Raw genomic sequence first — 24,397 nt, forward strand, 5'->3', positions numbered from 1 at the left:
TGCTTACTTAAAAAGATACTGACTGAATGGCAAACATTGCAGATCATGATTAGACTGCACAGATGTGCTGCCTGATCATGATCTATATTGGTAGCAAAGGCAGACTCGATCGTGTCCAGCATAATAAGGGCTAAAGAAATATCTCTCTGGTCACAAATGTTACTGACAACTAAAAACACTGGATAAACCGAGTTTTCCATTGTTTCATGCTGGAATTGAGGCAAGACCACAAATTGTGTTCAACACAATAAACCGCATTTTCTTTTAATGATTTCAATTCTGAAGGACTTGGCTCTTGACTTACATTTAACAAGAATTTCATGTATTATATAATAATGAACAATTATACCAAGATTAATATATCACAATAGATAAATATACAAATGCCAATTTTGACAGATGTGAATTTAGAGGCATGATTACACTATATTGTTGTTTTATTGGGCAATATTATCTTTTATTATATACCTATATATATTCTGTTAAAAGTACGGCCTGTATTCCACAAGTTAATATGACCAGGCAGAAAAAATTTGTATTGTATGTTCAAAACTTTGTTGCCGTACTACTTTCAAGTCAGATCCTCCAGCTGATTACAGTATCCCAGATCTAGCTACCATTATAGTAACCCTATTTTATTTACCTCAAAGAATCAAGGGGTAAGCCATACATGTGATACGTCCCGGATTGTCCGGGATTGTCCCGGAAATTACATACTCGTCCCGGTGTCCCGGACAGTGTTAAAATGTCCCGGTAAAATAGAAATAAAGGAAAAAATAAAAATAATCCCCTAAAAAACTTGTTTTTTGTCTATAAGTTGTTGAATTTTACACAATAAACAGTCCTCGGTGTCACACTGTTTATTCCTAATTATCCAATATCGGTTTCATGCCCTCGAGCGGGACACGTGTTGATTAAGCCCGCTTTGATCACGCGACAATCTTTTGACGACACTGATTAAGTAACAGTCAGTTATTATGATGACCCTGATTAAACAAGAATTGACATGATTATGCAATCAATAACTGTTTTATGATACTTAAATTAGGAAAAACAGTCGAAAATCTCGTTGTTTTTAGCACGTTGGCGGTAAAGCTACATGTAGACTTTATGGAAGAGATTATTGAAAACGGTCAATTAAACAATAATTATTTGTTAAGGTTGTAATCATTTAAGATCTAGATAGATTGTCACACATTCTAAATTAAAATGCTGAATGCCGTTTCCGACTGACCCACGAAAATTGACCCGACTCCAAGTATTTTTATCATCGATTTAATCTACAAGATTTATTTTATTCCTTTCAGGATTCAATTTAATTATTAGATAAACGTTTAAGCTATAAAATGATACCAAATTAGCTAGAATCTTTATCACGATGACCAGGTTGATTCTTCGTATATAGTAAGTCTCCTAATTCTGTTCACCTCGGGACCGCAATAAATTCACGTGCCGAACTATAGATGTGTATTGCCCTTATTTACCTCCCTTAGAAAGCTAGACGACTTTTGCAGCAAATTATTATGCTTATAGTTACAAGCGAGAACAATGTTTATCTCAGGAAACTACATGTAGTATTATGATATTTTTGCATGAAACAGACGAATACCGATGTCACGGTGTATGTCCCGGACAAAAGGTAAAAATCCCGGAAATTTTAACTCAGAATCCCGGAAATGTCCTGAAAAATTATGGCATGTATGGGTAAGCAAATAAAGTTTGATTCAGGGGATTTAGAGTTTGTTTGAACATAATTGGAGCTGGAGTACGACTAATTTATCTTTATTAAGCCAAAATACATACATAAGGCATTCTGATGGAAGATAAATGAAATGGCTGAGTATTCCCATTCTAATGGAAGATTTCTTTGACATGAGACTATGATATAAGTCAGTATAGAATGTGTTTCAACTGCATTTATTTTCTATTCACTTAATAACTCTATGACTTTTTCAGCCATACATGTGATCTCCCGCGCGGGAGGGTCAAATTCCCGATTTTTTCACCTTGCCTCCCGTCTCCCGACCAAAGCCATATTTCTCCCGCTTTTCAAAAAAAATCAATATTATGAATGGGTTAATAATTACCGAGGAGTGCCAAACATGTTTACACAGTAAATCAAAGTGTCACCGACTGTTGTGTATTATACATGTTTGACACGCATGTAGCTGGAGGAAAGAGTTGTTTTTCACAGGTGAATTATTAATTGTTTGTTTTGATAAGGGATTAGACAAGCAGGGCCTTTTCCACCTGTCTCACGGGGCCGAATATCGGCCTATTCTCAATGCCAGAACTTTAGGCTCCATTTTTTTTTACCAATTTGAAGCAAAAAACTCCCAGTCATAAGAAATAATTCCCAATTGAAATGAATTTTAATTATTCAAAAAAAGTTTTGTTCGGTAATATTGTTGGAAAAACCAACCCATTACTATTTTTAGAAAAGGAGTGTTATTTCCCCTGATGCAGTTACGCCATTTTCTTCCAATCAAAGGGGTCCGGCACATGAGTGGATTCAGTTTAATGGCTTATATTTGAGTCCTAGAGCCATAATTATGTAAAAAATCATACTAATATAACTACTCCATAGACAAGGGTTTTTACCCCGCAGAAGCTATGTTTTCAACTACTTTCTTTACATGGCCAGGAAAAAAATATTATCAGCTATTTTCCCATTCAAACACTGCATTCAGTTATTCAAATGAATCAACTTTTAAAATTACCTCAACATATTTTCATATATTTATCTGTTTTTCGACAATTCGACATCATACCGAACAATACACAGAGCGAACCCGAAGTCTAACAACATCTCGTAACAACGAATAAAGATATAAACAGTCAGTAAAGGTCATTCTGATGTAGACAAAGGTCAAGGAACTAAAACTGTGCACTTGAAAGATGTGAGGCACCTAGCAAATTCTCTAAAAAGGCAAATTAACCGGGCACCATTTAGTGACAAAATGTTCCGTGGTAAACAGAAGTTTAATCTAAAAACAGATTTGCTCTATCTATTAAATCTAGGTGTGTTTCAGAGCTATCAAGTCCACATAAGAAGTACAAAAGCAATTTGAAAGTAATAAAACACAAAATGCCTAATATAATTTCAGAAATAGTACTATGTTTCAAAGGTTACTGTGGTACCTCATGTTCTAAATACAGCTTGGTTTGTTCTGACAACTACAGAAAAGCAAAAAACTATATGCTAGACAATGTCAGGCTTAAAATGACTGATGATGATGAGACTTTACTCAGGAAATGTATTGAAATTCTCCTTGGTCCAGAAAGCATAGAAAATACTAAATTTTTAACATCTACACAGAAATGTGAAGCAGTGAACAGATCCTACAATGCATGCTTGCCCAAAAATGTTACATTTCTCCGCAACTGCCATGGCCGTATCCATGGCCAGATTCTAAGACTAAATCATGGGCTTGCTGACACTGTTATCCTTAAAGCTAGGGTAAATGGTGTAAAACTGTCACATGGCTCTTCTGTTATCAGACACCTTTTAAGAACAGAGTACTACGACAAGTTGCGTAAAACTACTAGGTACATATCGCGAGCAAGACGCAGTCGTTTTGCATCACGCCAGTATAGGTACAAATTACATACAGATTTACACTATTCAAAGGGTCTCACTGACCCCAAGCCTGACTTTTCTAGCACCCCACACCTAAAAGATCATGCTTATGCACAGAGTGTGATATTAGGATGAAATAAAGATGGTTATAAGTAAAATTATTGTGCTGCCTTGTGGCCAGCTGAGCCGGCACTGTACACATATAACAAGTTATATTAACCGCACAAATGTAAATAAGCCTTGTATAAGTTGTGTATATAATAGTGCTATATTTATCAAAAATATTATACAAAAATAGTAAACTACTGTATACCATAGAATACAGTCCTTGAAAGAAAACTCCCTAAACTTATGGCCTGAGCATTGGTCCCCACATTTCTGCTCAAATGTTCCGGGTTCACACAAAGAGAAAAATGGCATATATGCGACACGTGTAGGCCTTCGGGTATTTTTAAAATATTTCTAGTGGCCTGACACATAAGTCTGTGCACATAATATTGTTTTCTGACAGTTTCTCCAGGCAGTTTTGTGGTTATTTTTCCATAGCTAGGATTTTTATTTACTGTCGTACAACCAAGCCATTTCCGACACCCTTTTTCCCCCACCGGTATAGAATTATCATTTATTTTTTGCTTAATTCTTTCAAAAATCAATTGTCTGGGTTGATGTGCAATGTTTACAATTTTTTTTTTATTTGCAGACGACAGAAAATTTTAGTAATTCTACCGGGTGACAATTCTTATAGGTTATAACACACTAAATAGCCACCACTATATATTCTATATAAAATGACAAGTTTTCACAATGCTGCAATACACACCTAGACCCATTTTAAATTTCTTTAGCTTACATTTTCTTGTAGATCAACATTAATACTGTAAAAATATCCAAAGAAAAGTAGGGGTCATGTTTGATGCAAGAAAAATATTTCTGGTCAAACGGACACACCGTAATTTTTACACTGAAATGACAATCACAATTTAGGGTAGGGGTGTATGAATAAATTTCACATGTTAAATCAGTTTGGAGTCTTTTTTCAACATGCAAATGCTACCAGTATGTCAAGTATAGGCATGCAATATGATTTCAACCAATATATAGCAATGATTTCAAGGAAAATCCTTCTTACAGCAAAAAAAACTGAGAACTATTTGAATCCGCCATTATGCGACTACCATTTTTTCATAGGTGCTCAGGCTATTTAGTGTCTGTATGCCTTATGAGCTGTGTTCAGACCAATATAAAGCTTCGTTTTTTTTTCAGTCCTCGAGCAGAATAATGTTAATGCATGTTCACCACCATTTCAGACCTAAATTGAGACTTTGTTTCTACAATTTGAAAGTTAAGAAAGTTTAAAGTTAGAACAAGTGGGAGCTTCTGTAAGACAGCATGCTCGACTTTTCACAGTGATTAACTCTGAATTAAAGCTTTGCCAGTAAAAGGGGCAATTAAAGCTTTGCTAGTAAAAGGGGCATAATAGTCAATAGCTTTGAATGTACAGATATATTAGACATTATATAAAACTTTAACAAAAAAAATGTAAGTTAAAAAGTGGCATAACGCTGTCAAAATTCAAAGCAAAAGTTATGAGGATCGTTTCTTCTGGTGTATACATTATTGTGTGGCCAAAAATACTGGATTTTGTCTCTAAGTTATGTGTCCGCGCGCTTAATTTATGTCGATAAAAAACCTCCAGTTTTGAGACCCCAACTCCAGCTGAAAAATGGCAAACCTCCAGTTTTGGGATTCTGAACTTATCACATGTATGTTTCAGCAGAACAGTAACTTTGCATAATATATTTTACTGCATTACCAACCTCTGTGCAGTCACTAACCTATGTATTATTTCACAAACTTTTCTCTTTCTTACCCATCTATATAAAGATCTTTCCACTCTGCTGGTTCCTGGCAAATCTGACATTTCCACACAGGTTTATTACGACACATACTAAGGATGGTTTTAGCATCTATACACTGCACATGGCTGCAATGTTTACTTCTGCACGGCTTTACAAGCCTCATCCTCCCTATCTGAAAAAGATTGTAAAGAATAGTACTGAAAAACCTATTACTGTGCATCAACATGGGCAACTAGTTTTGTAGATTTTGTAGAGGATCAATAATGTCCAAAGTTTACCAACAGATAAAAAAAAATCCTAATCATTTTATCCTTAAAATCCATGAATTCTTGTCTTGACTGGTTATTTTACAACAAAATTTCATGGCCTAGCCAAGAAATTAAAGGATTTGTTAAATAATCCATAAATGAGCCGCACAATGAGAAAACCAACATAGTGCATTTGCGCCCAGCATGGATCCAGACCAGCCTGCGCATCCGTGCAGTCTGGTCAGGATCCATGCTGTTCGCTTTCACAGTCTGTTGCAATTAGAGAAACCATTGGCGAACAGCATGGATCCTGACCAGACTGCGCAGATGTGAAGGCTGGTCTGGATTCTTGCTGGTCACAAACGCACTATGTTTGTTATCTCATAGTGCGGCTCATATGTATCCAAGTACCATCCTTTTGTACTTGCAGAGTTAAAGAATGGAAAAGGCTACCTGCTGTGTATGCAATGACACCATCAGGCCCAAACAACAAAGACTTGAGTGTGCATTATGCAGCTTGAAAGTCCATAGGACATGTACCAGTATGTACACAAGTGTATATAACCATCACTCATCCATTTCTTAATATTAAACTGGTAATTGTAGTATGGCATGAAATTATAAGACTAGGATGTAAATCACTAATTTTTTAGGATCCATGCTGTTCCCTAACAATTTCTCTGATTGTAATAGGTTTTGAAAGCGAACAGTATGGATCTGCGTGGATGCGCAGGCTGATCTTCATCCATGCTGGTCGCAAATGAATTATGTTGATAGTGTTATTTCTAGAGCAAAGCAGCGGGGTGCATCACCCTGCCCTTTTTAACTGCCGCCACGATGAACTCTCCTGCCTTTACAATGATCTTCTGCTAAATCCCGACCTTTATGCTGTAGACATGCCTCGCTGATTTTTTGATCAGCAAATTATGTCACGGTGAGTGCACACAGGTCACGAGAATCAATGAAGTGTATGATTAATTGATAGAGCATTGATGTGTACTGTCAAAAAAGCGCCAATTAATAAATTATCTGTAAGCGACCAGCTGATTACCGAGCACGTGGAAAGTGCCCTGTAAAATTTCTTCATGCAAGCTTGAAATTAGACTATTGTTTAGTGTAATATTAAGGATATATCTTTGCGGTCTGATCCTACCTTAATTTCAACTAGAAAATCCACAAATTTTAATGAATTTCAAAAGGAAAAATAAGTTTAGAATATCAAATCACGATTCTAATTACACCCAATGTCGTATGCAAATTTTACCTTTAATTCCTTCAAAAAAGCTATTAGTGTTATTTTTTATGATAAGTATCATCATAATTTGAGGAATTATCTCTGGTTTACCTTAGCAAGTAACTGAGAAAAAAGAAACACTTTCACACGACATTCCAAATGTGTACATTTCAGATATATATTTTTTACAGAATCTGATGTTTTTAGCACTTTTCTGTTAATGAAATATTGATGAAAGATCTAATTGATATGACATGAATTTCATACATATTAGTTTACAATGTAACCTGAAACTGACCTTTTTATCATGTTGTAACATGATCTTGGTTTCAAGCTTAAACATATAAAAGCCCTCCACTATACATGTATCATATTCATATGAACAAGGCAGTCTGAAAGACAGCTAAATCCCCCGCCACTGCAATGGAAAGTGAAAGGATAAACCCTTGACCTTTAACTGTGACCTGGACCTTGAACTGACATGGTTGACTCATGAATTCTGTGCAACGTCTTGATGAGGTGATCATTTGACCCAAGTTTCATGAAAATCCTTCAAGGGATTTAGGAGATAAAGAGCTCAAACCTTTGACCTTGAGTTGTGACCTTGACCTTGAGTTGACATGGCTGACTCATGAGTTCTTGATGAGGTGATCATTTGACCCAAGTTTGATGAAAATCCTTCAAGGGGTTTAGGAGATACAGAGTGGACATAAAATGGAAGGCTCAAACCTTTGACCTTGAGTTGTGACCTTGACCTTGAGCCAGCATGGCTGACTCATGAGTTCTGCACATTGCCTTGATGAGGTCATCATTTGACCCAAGTTTCATTTGAATCCTTCAAGGGAATTAGGAGATACAGAGCAGACACAAAATGGAAGGCTCAAACCTTTGACCTTCAGTTGTGACCTTGACCTTGAGCCGGCATGGCTGACTCATAATTTCTGCACATCGCCTTGATGAGGTGATCATTTGACCCAAGTTTGATGAAAATCCTTCGAGGGGTTTAGAAGATATAGAGCAGAAACAAAATAGAAGGCTCAAACCTTTCACCCCAAGTTGTGACCTTGACCTTGAGCCGGCATGGCTGACTCATGGGTTCTGCACATTTTCTTGATGAGGTGATCATTTGACCCAAGTTTTATAAAATTCCTTCAAGGGGTTTAGGAGATATAGAGCGGACACAAAATGGAAGGCTCAAACCTTTGACCTTGAGTTGTGACCTCGACCTTGAGCCAACAAGGCTGGCTCATGGGTTCTGCACATCGTCTTGATGAGATGATCATCTGACCCAAGTTTTATGAAATTTCTTCAAGGGGTTTAGGAATTATGGAGCAGACACAAAGTGTTACAGACAGAAGGAAGGACGGACGGAAGGACGTACGGAGACCATTCCTATAACCCCCCACCACTTGTGGCGGGGGATTAATAAGTTGACATCCTTGGTGACATTTTTTAAGAAAAAGGCTTCAATGAATGGTTTGACGAAACAAGAGGGTCATGATGACCCTGGATCGCTCACCAGAATAATATGAGCTACATGTTCCAAATGTCAAACTGATGATTTTTAGAATTTTTTTGGAAGATTTTCTGATGTACAATCAAGTAACCCCTGGGGCGGGGCCAAGTTTACCCCGGGGGTCATGAATGGAACAAAGATTGTAGAAGTCTACTAGGCAATGTAACATATCAAATATCTAAGATCTAGGCCTTCTGGTTTATTTTTAGCAAATTTATGAAGATTTCCCTATATACAATCAAGTAACCCCTGGGGCTGGGTAAGTTTGACCCTGGGGGGTCCAGATTTGAATTTTTTTTGTAGAAGTCTACTAGGCAATGCTACACATCAAACATCTAAGATCTAGGCCTTCTGGTTTATTTTTAGAAATTTTTTGAAGATTTTCCTATGTAAAATCAAGTGACCCCATGGGGCGGGGTCAATTTGACCCCGGGGTCATGATTTGAATCTTTTTTGTAGAAGTCTACTAGGCAATGCTACATGTCAAATATCTAAGATCTAGGCCTTTGGGTTTATTTTTAGAAAATTTTTGAAGATTTTCCTATGTTAAATCAAGTGACCTCTGGGTCGGGGTCAATTTTGACCCCGGGGGTCATGATTTGAACAGATTTTGTAGAGGTCCACTAGGCAATGCTACATGTGAAATATCTAAGCTGTAGGCCTTCTGGTTTATTTTTAGAAAATTTTTGAAGATTTTCCTATGTAAAATCAAGTGACCCCTGGGCCGAGTTATGATTTGAACAAATTTTGTAGAGTCCATTAGGCAATGCTACATGTCAAATATCTAAGCTGTAGGCCTTCTGGTTTATTTTTAGAAAAATTTGAAGATTTTTCTATGTACAATCAAGTAACCCCAATGGGCGGGGTCAATTTTATCCCGGAGGTCATGATTTGAACAAATTTTGTAGAAGTCTACTAGGCAATGCTACACGTTAAATATCTAAGATCTAGGCCTTCTGGTTTATTTTTAGAAAATTTTTGAAGAATTTCCTATGTAAAATCAAGTGACCTCTGGGGCGGGGTCAATTTTGACCCTGGGGGTCATGATTTGAACAAATTTTGTAGAGGTCCACTAGGCAATGCTACACGTGAAATATCTAAGCTCTAGGCCTTCTGTTTATTTTTAGAAAATTTTTGAAGATTTTCCTATGTAAAATCAAGTGACCCCTGGGGCGGGGTCAATTTTGACCCCGGGGTCATGATTTGAACAACTTTAGTAGAGGTCCTCTAGGCAATGCTTCATGTCAAATATCTAAGCTCTAGGGCTTCTGGTTTTTGAGAAGAAGATTTTTTAAGATTTTCCTATGTAAAATCAAGTGACCCCTAGCGCAGGGTCAATTTTGACCCCGGGGTCATGATTTGAACAAACTTGGTAGAGGTCCACTAGGCAATGCCTCACACCAAATATCTAAGCTCTAGGTCTTCTGGTTTTTGAGAAGAAGATTTTTAAAGTTTTTCCTTTCTGTTGCCATGGCAACCAGAGTTCTGCATGGAATTCAATTCTTTGAATAATTTTTAAAGAAGACCATCCAAGGAACATCCCTGAGAAGTTTCATCAAAATTGGCCTGTTGGTTTAGGAGGAGATGTTGTTTAAAGGAAAGTGTGGACCGACGGATGGACAGACGACGGACGGACGGACGACGGATGGTGAGCGATCACAATAGCTCACCCTGAGCACTTTGTGCTCTGGTAAGCTAAAAACCCATAAAGTAATGTAAAACCATTTGTAAACTCTATTACTGGTTTTGGGAACATATCTTTTACCACTTTATTCTTTGATATATATAAATATGCAATAATCATAAATGTAATGAATACATAACTATAAACATCTAGAAATGTATAACTACTGTTGCGGTAACTTTCACGTTTAAAACGGCAGTCTGTCCCATTTTGGCAGCACCCTGCCCCTTTTAGACAGCACCCTGCCCTTTTTGAGCTCTAGAAATAACACTATAGTTGGTTTTCTCATGGAGCGGCTATCTGTTGAGTATTTAGGTAACCACACCAATTCTGCTATCACAGTACTGTAGTAGAAGCCAAACTATTATTTCTTTTCCGACATCATTCCAATATTGAACTGAATGCCAGTTTTAATTTTAAAGATACTTTTAGCCTGCTTACTTTTGAAATGCTCAGACAAATTTTAAGCCAGTTTGAGCCATGCATTTCTTTTTCATCCTTTCTTTGATAATGATTTTACAAGAATTTACCTAAAAAGATTTCTTGACTTTCTTTCCAGTCCTAATTTCCATAAGATGAAACCTTAAGAATCAAGGGGGCTAAATGGCCTTAAAGAAGCCAATCAGACTTTGAACCTAAATATATATTATGACATACTTTATCATTTTAAGTACAACAGTTTTGTTTTGTGTGAAAACATTCACCCTAAAAGATGAAAGATAGGACAATGGTTTAAACAAGAGGGCCCTGGGGTCAGTAGGTCATTATTTAGGCTATTCAAGACAAATACTGAAATATGTATCAAATATTATAAATGTGGTCCAAATTTCGTCGCTGTAACTTCAAAACAAGTAGGTCAGTAGGTCACAATTAGGGCTATTCAATATGAATACTGAAATCCGTACCAAATATTACGATTAAGAATTTCAAGGCTGTATCATCAAGAACAAGAATGTAGGTCAGTAGGTCACATTCATGGTCACTGAAAGATTGATGTGCAAAACCGTACAGGTCATCCAAATTTCAAGCCGTGTGACCTAATTTTTGACTACATATGACCCGGATTCAAATATGGTGCAGAGATCAAGATAAACATTTTGACCAAGTTTCATGAAGATAGGATTATAAATGTGACCTCTAGACTGTTAACAAGCTATTCTTGTGATTTCAGCATATGACCTAGTTTTTGACCCCACATAACCCGTATTAAAATTTAAGGTTCATGAAGATATGGTCAGGGGGCCTTCGTGGCCGAGAGGTTAAGGTCGCTGACTTCAAATCACTTGTCCCTCATCGATGTGGGTTCGAGCCTCATTCGGGGCGTTGAATTCTTCATGTGAGGAAGCCATCCAGCTGGCTTACTGAAGGTCGGTGGCGGTGGTTCTACCCAGGTGCCTGCTTGTGATGAAATAATGCACAGAGGGGCACCTGGGGTCTTCCTCCACCATCTAAGCTGGAAAGTCGCCATATGACCTATAATTGTGTCGGTGCGACGTTAAACCCAACAAAAAAAAAAATATATATATATATATATATGGTCATGAATGTGGACTCTAAAGAGTTAACAACCTTTTCCTTTAATTTCACCCAAAGACCAAGTTTTTGATCCCACATGACCCAGATTCAAACCTGACCTAAAGATCATCAGGAATAACATTCTGATCACGTACGGTGAATATAAGGTCATAAATGTGGCCCCTAGAGTGTCAACATGCTTTTCCTTTGATTTGAACTGGTGTCCTAGTTTTTGACCCCACATGACCCAGATTCAATCCTGACCTAGAAGTCATTAAGACATATATTCTGATCAATTCTCATGAGTTTTAAACTTGAAGTTGGGTCTCTAGAGTGTTAGGCCTAACAAGCTTTACCACTGATTTGAACTGGTGACCTAGTTTTTGATCCCACCTGACCAAGATTACAACTTGACCTAAAGATCATCAAAATTAACATTCTGACCAAGTTTCATTAACATATGGTCATAAATGTGGCCTCTAGAGTGTTAACTGACTTTTCATTTGATTTGACCTAGTTTTTGATCCCAAATGAACCACATTCGAATTTGACCTAAAGATCATAAAAATTAACATTCTGACCAAGTTTCAGGAAGATAATCATTAATGTGGCCTCTAGATTGTTAAGCCTTACCTTTGATTTGACCTGTTAACCTAGTTTATGAACCCACCTGACCAACATTAAATCTTGACTTTAAGATCATAAAGATTAACATTCTGACCAAATTTCATTAAGATATGGTCATAAATGTGGTCTCTAGTGTGTTAACTAGCTTTTCTTTTGATTTGACCTGGTGACATAATTTTTTATTCCACATGACCAAGATTCCAACTCCACATGAAGATCATCAGAATTAACATTGACAAATTTTCATGAAGATTTAGTCATAAATGTGACCTCTAGAGTGCTAACAAGCTTTTCCTTTGATTTGACCTGGTTGCTTACTTTTTTACCCCACATGACGCAGATTTAAAGCTAACCTAAATATCATCAAGGTTAACATTCTGGCAAAGTTCCATGAAGATGTATCATCAATGTGGTCTCTAGGGTTTCTCTAGTTTTTGACCCACATTTTAGCCTGACCTAAAGGTCATCAAGATTAGCATTCTGACCAAGTTTCATAGAAATATTATCATAAATGTGGCCTCTACAGCATTAACTAGCTTTTCCTTTGATTTGACCTGATGACCTAGGTTTTGACCCAAGATGACCTCATATCAAACTCATCCACAATTTTACTGAGGTTAATATTCTGAGCAAGTTTCATTAAAACTGGGCCAAAACTGTGACCTCTAGAGTGTCAAAAGTCAAATTGTTGAGAATGGACAGACACAGGGTGATCACAAAAGCTCTCCTCTGAATACTAACAAAGTTTGACTGGATCTAGTGACCTACTTTCTGGCCCTAGTTGAACCAGTTTCTAACTTCGCCTAATTCTGACTAAGATTCATAAATACCTTGTAGAAAATATGTCCTCTAGACTGTAAACAAGACTTTCCTAAAACTTCACATGGATTCCATAAAAAAAACAATCTGACCAGGATTCAATGGTATAAAGTGTTAACAAGGTTTTCAGTAATCTACTTTTCAACCACAAATGATTCAATATAGGTATTGTCCTACATCTTATTATGGCACCCATTCTTTCAGTTTCATTAAAATTGGGCCAAAATAAGATCTATACAGCAGAAGATTTAATGATGGACGATGACAGTGACAGAGCAAGGCACTAAGTAACTTTTGGGGACAGGTACCCATACCCTCAGGAAGGGGATTTTTTGTTGTTTATTGACAAAAAGGGGAAATTTTTAGCTATAAAAATGTAACTATGATATTGCAGCACTAACCTTTAGAAGCATTATAATATAACTTGAAAGAGAGTTCATATTTAGTTGTGTCAGGGGAATTTTCTTCTGAGAAAGAGGATGAAAAATTATTATTAAATGCGGGGCATGGGGGCCATATTCGACCCCAAAACGGCCAAAGGAGTGCACTGTGGAGACAGCGTTATCACTATAGCTCACCTTGAGTACTTCGTGCTCAGGCCAGCAAAAAAAACAAGAGGACCATGATGGTCCTGAATCGCTCACCTATCTCCACATGACCCAGTGTTCAACTGAGTATGACATCCTTATTTCTATTATTTGACATAGTGACCTAGTTTTTGAGCACATGTGACCTAGATATCATCAAGATAAAAAATTCTGACCAATTTTCATGAAGATCCATTGAAAAACATGGCCTCTAGAGAGGTCACAAGGTTTTTCTATTATTTGACCTAATGACCAAGTTTTTGAAGGCACGTGACCCACTTTTAAACTTGACCTAGATATCATCAAGGTGAACATTCTCACCAATTTTCATGAAGATCTCGTGAAAAATATGGCCTCTAGAGAGGTCACAAGGTTTTTCTACTTTTCGACCTACTGACCTAGTTTTTGACCGCACATGACCCAGTTACGAACCTGACCTAGATATCATCAAGGTGAACATTCTCACCAATTTTCATGAAGATCCATTGAGAAATACGGCCTCTAGAGAGGTCACAAGGTTTTTTCTATTTTAGACCTACTGACCTAGTTTTTGACCCCACGTGACCCAGTTTTGTATCTGACTTAGATATCATCAAGATGAACATTCTGACCAATATTCATGAAGATCTCATGAAAAATATGGCCTCTTGAGAGGTCACAAGGTTTTTCTATTTTTAGATCTACTGACCTAGTTTTTAACCCCACGTGACCCAGTTTCGAACTTGACCTAGATATCTTCAAGGTAAACATTCTGACCAATTTTCATGAAGATCCATTGAAAAATATCGCCTCTAGAGAGGTCACAAGGTTTTCCTATTTTTAGACCTACTGACCTAGTTTTAGACCGCACATGACCCAGTTTCGAACTCGACCTAGATATCATCAAGGTGAACATTCTGACCAACTTTCATGAAGATCCATTGAGAAATATGGCCACTAGAGAGGTCACAAGGTTTTTCTATTTTTAGATCTACTGACCTAGTTTTTGACCCCACATGACCCAGTTTCGAACTTGACCTAGATATCATCAAGGTGAACATTCTGACCAATATTCATGAAGATCTCATGAAAAATATGGCCTCTAGAGAGGTCACAAGGTTTTTCTATTTTTAGATCTACTCACCTAGTTTTTAACCCCACGTGACCCAGTTTCGAACTTGACCTAGATATAATCAAGATGAACATTCTGACCAATTTTCATGAAGATGCATTGAGAAATATGGCCTCTAGAGAGGTCACAAGGTTTTTCTATTTTTAGACCTAATGACCTAGTTTTTGACCCTACGTGACCCAGTTTCGAACTTGACCTAGATATCATCAAGATGAACATTCTGACCAATTTTCATGAAGATCTTGTGAAATATTTGGCCTCTAGAGAGGTCACAAGGTTTTTCTATTTTTAGACCTAGTGACCTAGTTTTTGACCCCACGTGACCCAGTTTCGAACTTGACCTAGATATCATCAAGGTGAACATTCTGACCAATATTAATGAAGATCTCATGAAAAATATGGCCTCTAGAGAGGTCACAAGGTTTTTCTATTTTTAGATCTACTGACCTAGTTTTTAACCCCACGTGACCCAGTTTCAAACTTGACCTAGATATCATCAAGATGAACATTCTGACCAATTTTCATGAAGATGCATTGAGAAATATGGCCTCTAGAGAGGTCACAAGGTTTTTCTATTTTTAGACCTAATGACCTAGTTTTTGACCCTACGTGACCCAGTTTCGAACTTGACCTAGATATCATCAAGATAAACATTCTGACCAATATTCATGAAGATCTCATGAAAAATATGGCCTCTAGAGAGGTCACAAGGTTTTTCTATTTTTAGATCTACTGACCTAGTTTTTGATCCCACGTGACCCAGTTTCGAACTTGACCTAGATATCATCAAGGTGAACATTCTGACCAATTTTCATGAAGATCTTGTGAAATATATGGCCTCTAGAGAGGTCACAAGGTTTTTCTATTTTTAGACCTACTGACCTAGTTTTTGATGGCACGTGACCCAGTTTCGAACTTGACCTAGATATCATCTAGATGAACATTCTGACCAACTTTCATAAAGATCCCATGAAAAATGTGACCTCTAGAGTGGTCACAAGCAAAAGTTTACGGACGCACGGACGCACTGACGCACGACGGACACCGCGCGATCACAAAAGCTCACCTTGTCACTTTGTGACAGGTGAGCTAAAAAAGAGACACAAAAACCAAATCAACACTTACTGGACATATCAAGCTGGCCTTTATATTTGTAGTTGCTACCTCACAGTCATCGTCTCCTTTAAATTTCTCCTTGACTGAAAAATATAATAAAAGTATTAATTAAAACTAGATGTGTGCCCATATACACATGTGCACTCCTGCCCCCACCCCCACTCTTGTCATTGTACATGGTTTTATAACTCAAGTTTTAATATTTTTAAGATGTTTGCAACATAAACTTTTTAGAACTTTATGTATATTTTTCACTTAGTGAAGGGCCATAACTCTGACCTAGCTGAGTAAAATCTCAAAGAGAACACCCAGAGCAACACTTCATAGGCTATAAAACAATCCTTTAGGTAAAGTACATTTTGACATACAGTCGGCATTGTATTAAGAGACCACCCAAAGGACTGCTAAGAAGTGGTCTCTTAATGGAATGGTCTCTTAATGAATTTCAGTCAGATGAAAAGGAAAGTTATTTTTAACTGTTAATGCAACTGTATTTATTATGAACATAGATTATATGGTTTCAAAATCTGTTTTAACATCGTGAACACTTTTCCATGTCCACAAACCGTAAAAATTAGGGCTAGATTGTTTGTCAGTTTAACTGATACAAAGGTTAATTGCATTCAGTCACGCACAAAACATACATGCTAATTACACCAATGAAGAAATGCCCGGTAGAATTTTGGTACCTGGTCGCTTAATGGATACTTTTGTTGAATATATTACCTGTCGGGACTGCTGGTCACTTAATAAACAAGAGCGCCGCCAAGCTGGGCAATATACGCCCGAAGGCTTACACCATAGGATGGGAGCAAAATTTTAAGAACTTGACTGTTGTAGCCCCAAAGGACTGGAACAACAAAAGGAAAACTTCAAAAAACAAATCTAAGAGACTAAGTCCACAAAAAAATTATTCAAAGTCTACAAAAAATCCTTATCATGTACAGGTATGTAAAAATACACCTTAAAATTAGAGGTACTATCCATGTTGTACCACAGAAAAGTGGTCTCGGTTTTTCCCTACGGCCAATAATAAGAAGTTTCAAAATAAGCTATTTATAGTAACATAAAAGGGAAGTAATTCAAAAAAAAAATTATTGTAAATACAAAAAAGAGATCTGCCAAATAAAAACAAGAGCACTGCAATGCAGAGCAATATACACAAAGCAAAGTCATATATGACCTTTGACCCTTAAGTGTGACCTTGACCTTGAAGCGAGTCATACGGAGCATGCGCTCTGCACATTGTTACAATGTGGTGAACATTTCTGCCAAGTTTCTTTGAAATCCTTCCAGCAGTTCAAGAGTTACAGAGCGGACATGAAACAAACTGATATGACTTTTGACCCCTAAGTGTGACCTTGACCTTGAAGCAAGTCATCCGGAACATGCGCTCTGCACGTCGTCTTGGTGTGGTGAACATTTGTGTCAAGTTTCTTTGAAATCCTTCAAGGGGTTCAAGAGTTACAGAGCGGACACGAAACAAACTGATACGACTTTTGACCCCTAAGTGTGACCTTGACCTTGAAGCGAGACATCCAAAACATGCCCTCTGCACATCGTCTCTGTGTGGTGAACATTTGTGTAAAGTTTCCTTGAAATCCTTCAAGGGGTTCAAGAGTTACAGAGCGGACACAAAATTGCTAACAGACAGACGGACGGACGGACAGACGGAGACCAGTGTCATAACATAATACGTCCCTTTGGGCGTATAAAAAGTCGTTTAATGGAATGAATTGATATACTAAAAACGTTCGGGAAGGATTTTGACTGGTCGTTTAATACAAAAATTGCTTAATAGAGGTGGTCGCAAGTACGATGTCAACTGTACATGCAGCATAAACTTATATTTGTACTAAATCAAGGGTCATAACTCAGGTGCACAAATTCACATGCTGGATAATATTCTTTCATGATTTCATGACTCTTGCGAGAATTTCTTTATGCAGCACAAGCACTTTTAGTGTATTTTTCACTAAATCAAGGACCATAACTCCAATCTGACTGACTGAAATCCCAAACAGAACACAGGTACGTAACTGTTTTATGACTCTTAAGTCAAATACTTTTTGTTTGTTTTGGGCTTAACACCATTTTCAACAGTACTTTAGTCATGTAACGACAGGCAGTTAACCTTACCAGTGTTCTTGGATTCTGTACCATTACAAACCTGTTCTCTGCAAGTAACTGCTAACTTCCCCACATGAATCAGAGGTTGAGGACAAATCATTTTAGACAAAATGTTTTTTACCAAATAGTCACGGAGAACGAACTCACGACCCCACAATCCTTACACCAACGCTCACCAAACTGAGCTAAACAATATTTTTTGAAATACATCTGACACAAACTTGTATCCCATTTATGCATATTTTATACAATCAAGGATCATAACTCTGCTCTAACTAAACAAATCCAAAGCAAAATCCCATGTGCACAACTTTACATGCTGAATAATATTCCTATGATGTTTCATGATCCTAAGTCATATACTTTTTGAGGTATGTGCAACCCAACTTTCATGCCTTTTTATGCACATTTTTTTTAAACTTAAGGGCCATAACTTTAGTCCGACTGATATCTCAAACAAAACTCCAGATGCATGCTAAATAATATTCCTGCAATGTTTTATAATACTGGGTCAAATACTTTTTTTGAAATACATGCAAAACAAACTTATGCCCTTTTTATGCTTATTTTTGACTGAGTCAAGGACCATAACTCTGGTCTGACTGTGTGAGATCCAAATAAAAAGGCCAGGTGCACTGGTTCCCATGCTGAATAACAATCCTGTGAAGTCTGATGACTCTTGATCAAATACTTTCTGAGATATGAATGACATGATGACAGCATACTGGACTATTTGAAGTTCTTCCAACATACAAAAGACTTAACAAACTCTTTTTTAAGTTGAAAAAGGGGCATAATTTTGCTAAAATATTACCCTGACCTTAATGAGGTAGACGGAGGTATGAGGCATAAAGCTATAGTCACCACAAAACTAGTTTAGAATAACTTACTTATTTACTTATGAAATACGTATCTGGGTGGGGTGGGGGGGGGGGGGGGGGGGGGGGGAAGATAACTCAAGTCAGAGATTCTTGTCAAAAAATTTCAAAATGCTATGAAAATTATTTCAATACTGCTCGATATAGAAGAAAACTTACTCATGTCTTCTGTATGTTGTGGTGAAGCAACAGTCATCACATCTACCAACTCATCTACAGTTCTCTTCTGTACCAATTCACAAGCACAATGAAATGCCTGGTAAAAAACATGAAAAGCTTTTTTGATGTTTGATATTGTACATTCTAATATACTTTTCTTTCTTAAAACATTCTTACGCTAGGATGACATCAGATTAACATGTGGTGACGTACATATTTTTGTTCCGACAAAGAAAAAGCGCTTCTAGAATCAAAATAATTTATAACAAAACTGTGTTTTAACACTATTCATACACTCTGGCAGTAATACATCATATAAATAATTTCAATCAGGCTGCACCCACGTGAAATTATTATGACCGACATAAAACCACCCATCGTGCACAAATAGTGTTAAAACACTCTTTTGCTATGAATTATAATATTTCTTAAATGTAGTACTTCTTTTCAAACTTTACCCATCCAAATTTCTAAAATGAACTTGTCCATCATTCAATTTGGGCAGTACCACTTATTATTCAAAGGGGTGTTGTTGACTGAAAATTTATTGACAAAATCGCTAACAGTGCAGACCAGGATTAGATGTGTGGGCTGATCTTGGCATGCACTGGTTGCAAAGACAGAAACACTTACCGCCACTTAACATGCTTAAGGCTAACGAGTTGATAGGATGAATATATTAACTATCATATTTTTCAGAAATATATCATGTGAGCGAAACTTACTCCCAATTTTCTATACATTGATATTTTTTATACATTCTTTACCTTGAAAAAAGACTAGTTAAAGAGTTGAAATGTCTGACCTATATAATAAATTGATTTTTATTCTATGTGGCTATTGATTTCTGAATCCACTTGTCAAATTCAAAAGATGACCATCAAAGAAACATCAACTTCCACCAAATGGGTTCAGACGAGAAATATTTACATGCAGATGTAAAAGTTCCGGAACTGACAACTAATTTACACTAATTCATACCTTCTAAATTATCAGGAAAGATAACTGAGCTGCGCCATGAGAAAACCAACATAGTGACTTTGCAACCAGCATTTGCGCAATCTGGTCAGGATCCATACTGTTCACTTTCAAAGCCCATTACAAACAGAGAAACTGTTTGCAAACAGCATGGATCCTGACCAGACTGTGCAGATGCGCAGGGTTTTCTGGATCCATGCTGGTCGCAAACACACTATGTTGGTTATCTCATGGCGCGACTCAATTTTATAATTTTTGCAAGGGAAACTTACGTCTTTCATAATGTGGGCAACTCTTACTCTATTCCTGGAATTTAAGTGTAAATAAGCTGTTATGTCAACAGGCTCCTGCTTCTTCTGTTCTTTGTCAATATCAAAAACCATCTTTCCCTGAAAGAAAATGCAAATCTAATCTCATATTTTTGACAGGTCTGGTCTCCAGATTAGCATATTTTCAAGACAAACTGAAACCATAAATACTTGTGATGGATTAATTTTCATGAAATTCGTGGTTGCATAAAACTACGAAATAAAAGAACAGTATCAGAATATATGCATCTTCCACTGGTTGAATGTGCAGATGGAAATATCTGGCTCAACAATAACGAGGCTCTAATGAGTTACCACAAAAACGTTACCAAAGAGCTAGATAATTATTTCGATCCCCACCTTCAAGTACTGATGATGATTTGGAAAAACTAATTTAAGTTTTAATAAAATGCATTAAGAAATGCCAAAGATATAGTGAAAGTGCACCACAATTAACCTGAAATTCTCAGTAAAAAGGGGCATATTTCATGAAATATTGGAGCAGGAGTCACGGCCCTTGCATCATATGATGTGTGTGATGATGTAGTACAACTATTCTAAGTTTGAGTCAAATCCATTTGGTAATAACACAGATAAAGTGGAAGTGCATCAGTTTAACCTGAAATTTTAAGCAAAAAGGGGTATAATTAAAAAAAAAAAATATTGGTGTAAGAGTTATACCCTTGCATCATATGATGTGGATGATGATGTGGTACAACTGTTTAAAGTTTGAATAGAATCTGTTAGGTAATAACATAGATAGAGTGAAAGTGCATAAAACTTTAACCTGAAATTAAGTTAAAAGGGGGATAATTCATAAAATACATGGTCACAGTTATGACCCTTGTGTCAAATGATGTAGGGGTGATGATGAACAATTATTTTATGTTTGAACCAAATCCCTTCTGAAATAACAGTGATATAGTGAAAATGCAGCAAAATCAAAATAAAATTCTAAGTAAAAAGGGGGCATAATTCCTGAAAAATTGGTGCAAGAGTTATGGACCTTATGTCATATGATGTGGGTGATGATGTGGAACAACTATTTTAAGTTTGAATCAAATCCATTTAGTAATAACTGATATAAAGAGAAAGTGCACCAAAACTTTAACCTGAAATTCTAAGTAAAAAGGGGGGATAATTCATGAAATATTGGTGCAAGAGTTATGACCCATGTGCCATATGATGTGGGTGATGATGAGGAACAAATATTTTAAGTTTAAAGCAAATCCATTGAGTAATAACAAAGATAAAGAGAAAGTGCATCAAAACTTTAACTAAAGTGGGGATGCGGAAGGATGCCGATGCCAGGTTGAGTAGGATAGCTCTACATACATAGTCAAGCTAAAAAGTCTCTTAGTGTATTACTAATTTGCATAGACAATTTTTACTTAAAATGCCATTTCTTTGCAGATAAAAATTTGAAGAACTATCTTACCAAATAGCAGAATGTATAAGCTTGCCACATACGGAATTTTATACATACATGAATCTGTTTGTGAAAGCATGTTTATACACTGTATCTGAGTAAATGATTAATATGGAAAGTAAATCTGTGATCCATATCTTCAAATGTAACTAGATTTATGCTGCAAAAGTTTTAGAATTCCAAAAGAAATAGCTAACAAGACTGGCAGACTGTCACAAAATACGCTTGTCATCAAACTTGGCCTATAAAAAATATATATAAACAAGAGGACCATGATGGTCCTGAATCACTCACCTGTTCCAACATGACCCAGTTTTGAACTGAGTATGATGTTGTTTTTTTCTATTATTTGACATAGTGACCTAGTTTTTGAGCTAATGTGACCCAGTTTTGAACCTGACCTAGATATCATCAAGATGAACAACTTTCATACAGATCCCATGAAAAGTATGGCCTTTAGAGAGGTCACAAGGTTTTTTCATTATTTGACCTACTGACCTAGTTATTGAAGGCACGTGACCCAGTTTCAAACTTGACCTAGATATCATCATGACGAACATTCTGATCAATTTTCATGAAGATCCATTCAAAAGTATGGCCTCTAGAGAGGTCACAAGGTTTTTCTATTTTTAGACCTAATGACCTAGTTTTTGACCGCAGCTAACCCAGTTTCGAACTTGACCTAGATATCATCAAGATGAACATTCAGACCAACTTTCATACAGATCCCATGAAAAATATGACCTCTAGAGAGGTCACATGGTTTTTCTATTATTTGACCTACTGACCTAGTTTTTGATGGCACGTGACCCAGTTTCAAACTTGACCTAGATATCATCAAGGTGAACATTCTGACCAATTTTCATGAAGATCTTGTGAAAAATATGGCCTCTAGAGAGGTCACAGGGTTTTCTATTTTTAGACCTACTGACCTAGTTTTTAACACAGTTGACCCAGTGTCGCACTTGACCTAGATATCATCAAGATGAACATTCAGACAAACTTTCATACAGATCCCACGAAAAATATGGCCTCTAGAGAGGTCACAAGGTTTTTTTGTTATTTGACCTACTGACCTAGTTATTGAAGGCATGTACCCCAGTTTCAAACTTGACCTAGATATCATCAAGATGAACATACTGACCAATTTTCATGAAGATCCATTCAAAAGTATGGCCTCTAGAAAGGTCACAAGGTTTTTCTATTTTTAGACCTAATGACCTAATTTTTGAAGCACGTGATCCAGTTTTGAACTTGACCTAGATATCATGAAGATGAACATTCAGACCAACTTTCATACAGATCCCATGAAAAATATGGCCTCTAGAGAGGTCACAAGGTTTTTCTATTTTTAGACCTACTGACCTAGTTTTTGACTGCACGTGAACCAGTTTGAACTTGACCTAGATATCATCAGGATGAATATTCTGACCAATTTTCATAAATACTCCATGAAAAATGTGACCTCTAGAGTGGTCACAAGCAAAAGTTTACGCACGGACGGACGACGGACGCTGCGCGATCACAGAAGCTCACCTTGTCACTCTGTGACAGGTGAGCTAAAAAGGGCTATAATCCAAGAGTGCATGGGACGATTTGGCTGGTTGTTGAACTTGGCCGAAATATTATGCCCACAAACATTGTCCCCAAGTTTGGTGAAAACTGAATAAATACTGTTCGACTTAGAGAGCAGGCAAGGCTAAATTTGCAGATTTCGAGTAATTCAAGGGCCATAACTCAAGAGCGCCTAAAGCAATTTTGCTGCTTATCGAACTTGGCCGAGATATTATGCCCACAAACATTGTCAACAGGTTTGGTGAAGATCGGATGAAAACTGTTTGACTTAGAGAGCGGACATGCGTTTGGACGTTGATCGCCCACATGCTCACCCACAACGCGTGTTCACATAATTCGCCCCGCTCTTTCAGAGACGGGCGTATAAAGAGGGCAATAATTTGGATTAAATTCAACCAAGAGTAAGCTAATTTGATCATTTCAGCTGTTTGATGACTGGAAAGCATTGCGTTAAGTTTATATGCTCAGTACATATAGAAACGTTTTTACCCTTGATTTTTTCATACTTTCCTTTATAATCTCCTTGTACATGTATATTTTAATCATATCAAGGGTCCAAATTCACATTTGAACAAGCACACAGTTAATACGGTGTAAAACCACCATTTGCATTTACCAATGCAAGGCATCGTCAGTTAAAAGACCCAAGTGTTGCGTTTCTAGATGTACTCAGTATAATTTAGCAATTTGCTACAAGGTGTTACTTTCAGGGTGAGCACTGTTATTTTACCCAACTTACACTATCTACAACGTGAAAGTTTACAACCACGTGAAAAGACCCAGACCGTATCTGCTCTTCTTCACGTTTGGTATTAATCTTCCAGAATCTGAAATAAAAAGTGAACACTAATGGGTCTAAGTTGGTACTGAAGATGAACCAACATCTTTACAAACCTCTGACTAACTTTTAGTGAAACTCAGTTAACAGAGTCTCTGTTGAAGGAGTAGTTCAGAGTTAAGAATTGTAAAGTACTTGACCGTTTTGTCTTACGTATTGTCTTGCGCGCGACATAGCGTGCAATAATGTTACCTAAACACTTAAGG

The 24,397-nt window shown here is 37.0% G+C and overlaps 1 protein-coding gene across 1 annotated transcript in view; it reads right to left on the bottom strand.

The window, feature by feature from the left end:
* The window catches only part of LOC123561565 (uncharacterized), a 49,995-nt gene that overhangs the window by 6,109 nt on the left and 19,489 nt on the right, over positions 1-24,397 (bottom strand). Inside the window, exons 7-11 of the mRNA XM_053516916.1 lie at positions 24,093-24,180; positions 20,314-20,430; positions 19,064-19,160; positions 15,906-15,979; positions 5,451-5,611 (exon numbers count right to left, since the gene is read on the bottom strand). Of these exons, the coding sequence (XP_053372891.1) occupies positions 5,451-5,611; positions 15,906-15,979; positions 19,064-19,160; positions 20,314-20,430; positions 24,093-24,180 (537 nt within the window). The remainder of the gene's footprint in view (positions 1-5,450; positions 5,612-15,905; positions 15,980-19,063; positions 19,161-20,313; positions 20,431-24,092; positions 24,181-24,397) is intronic.

This window comes from Mercenaria mercenaria, chromosome 10 (genome assembly GCF_021730395.1).
Source record: "Mercenaria mercenaria strain notata chromosome 10, MADL_Memer_1, whole genome shotgun sequence".
Taxonomy (NCBI): domain Eukaryota; kingdom Metazoa; phylum Mollusca; class Bivalvia; order Venerida; family Veneridae; genus Mercenaria; species Mercenaria mercenaria.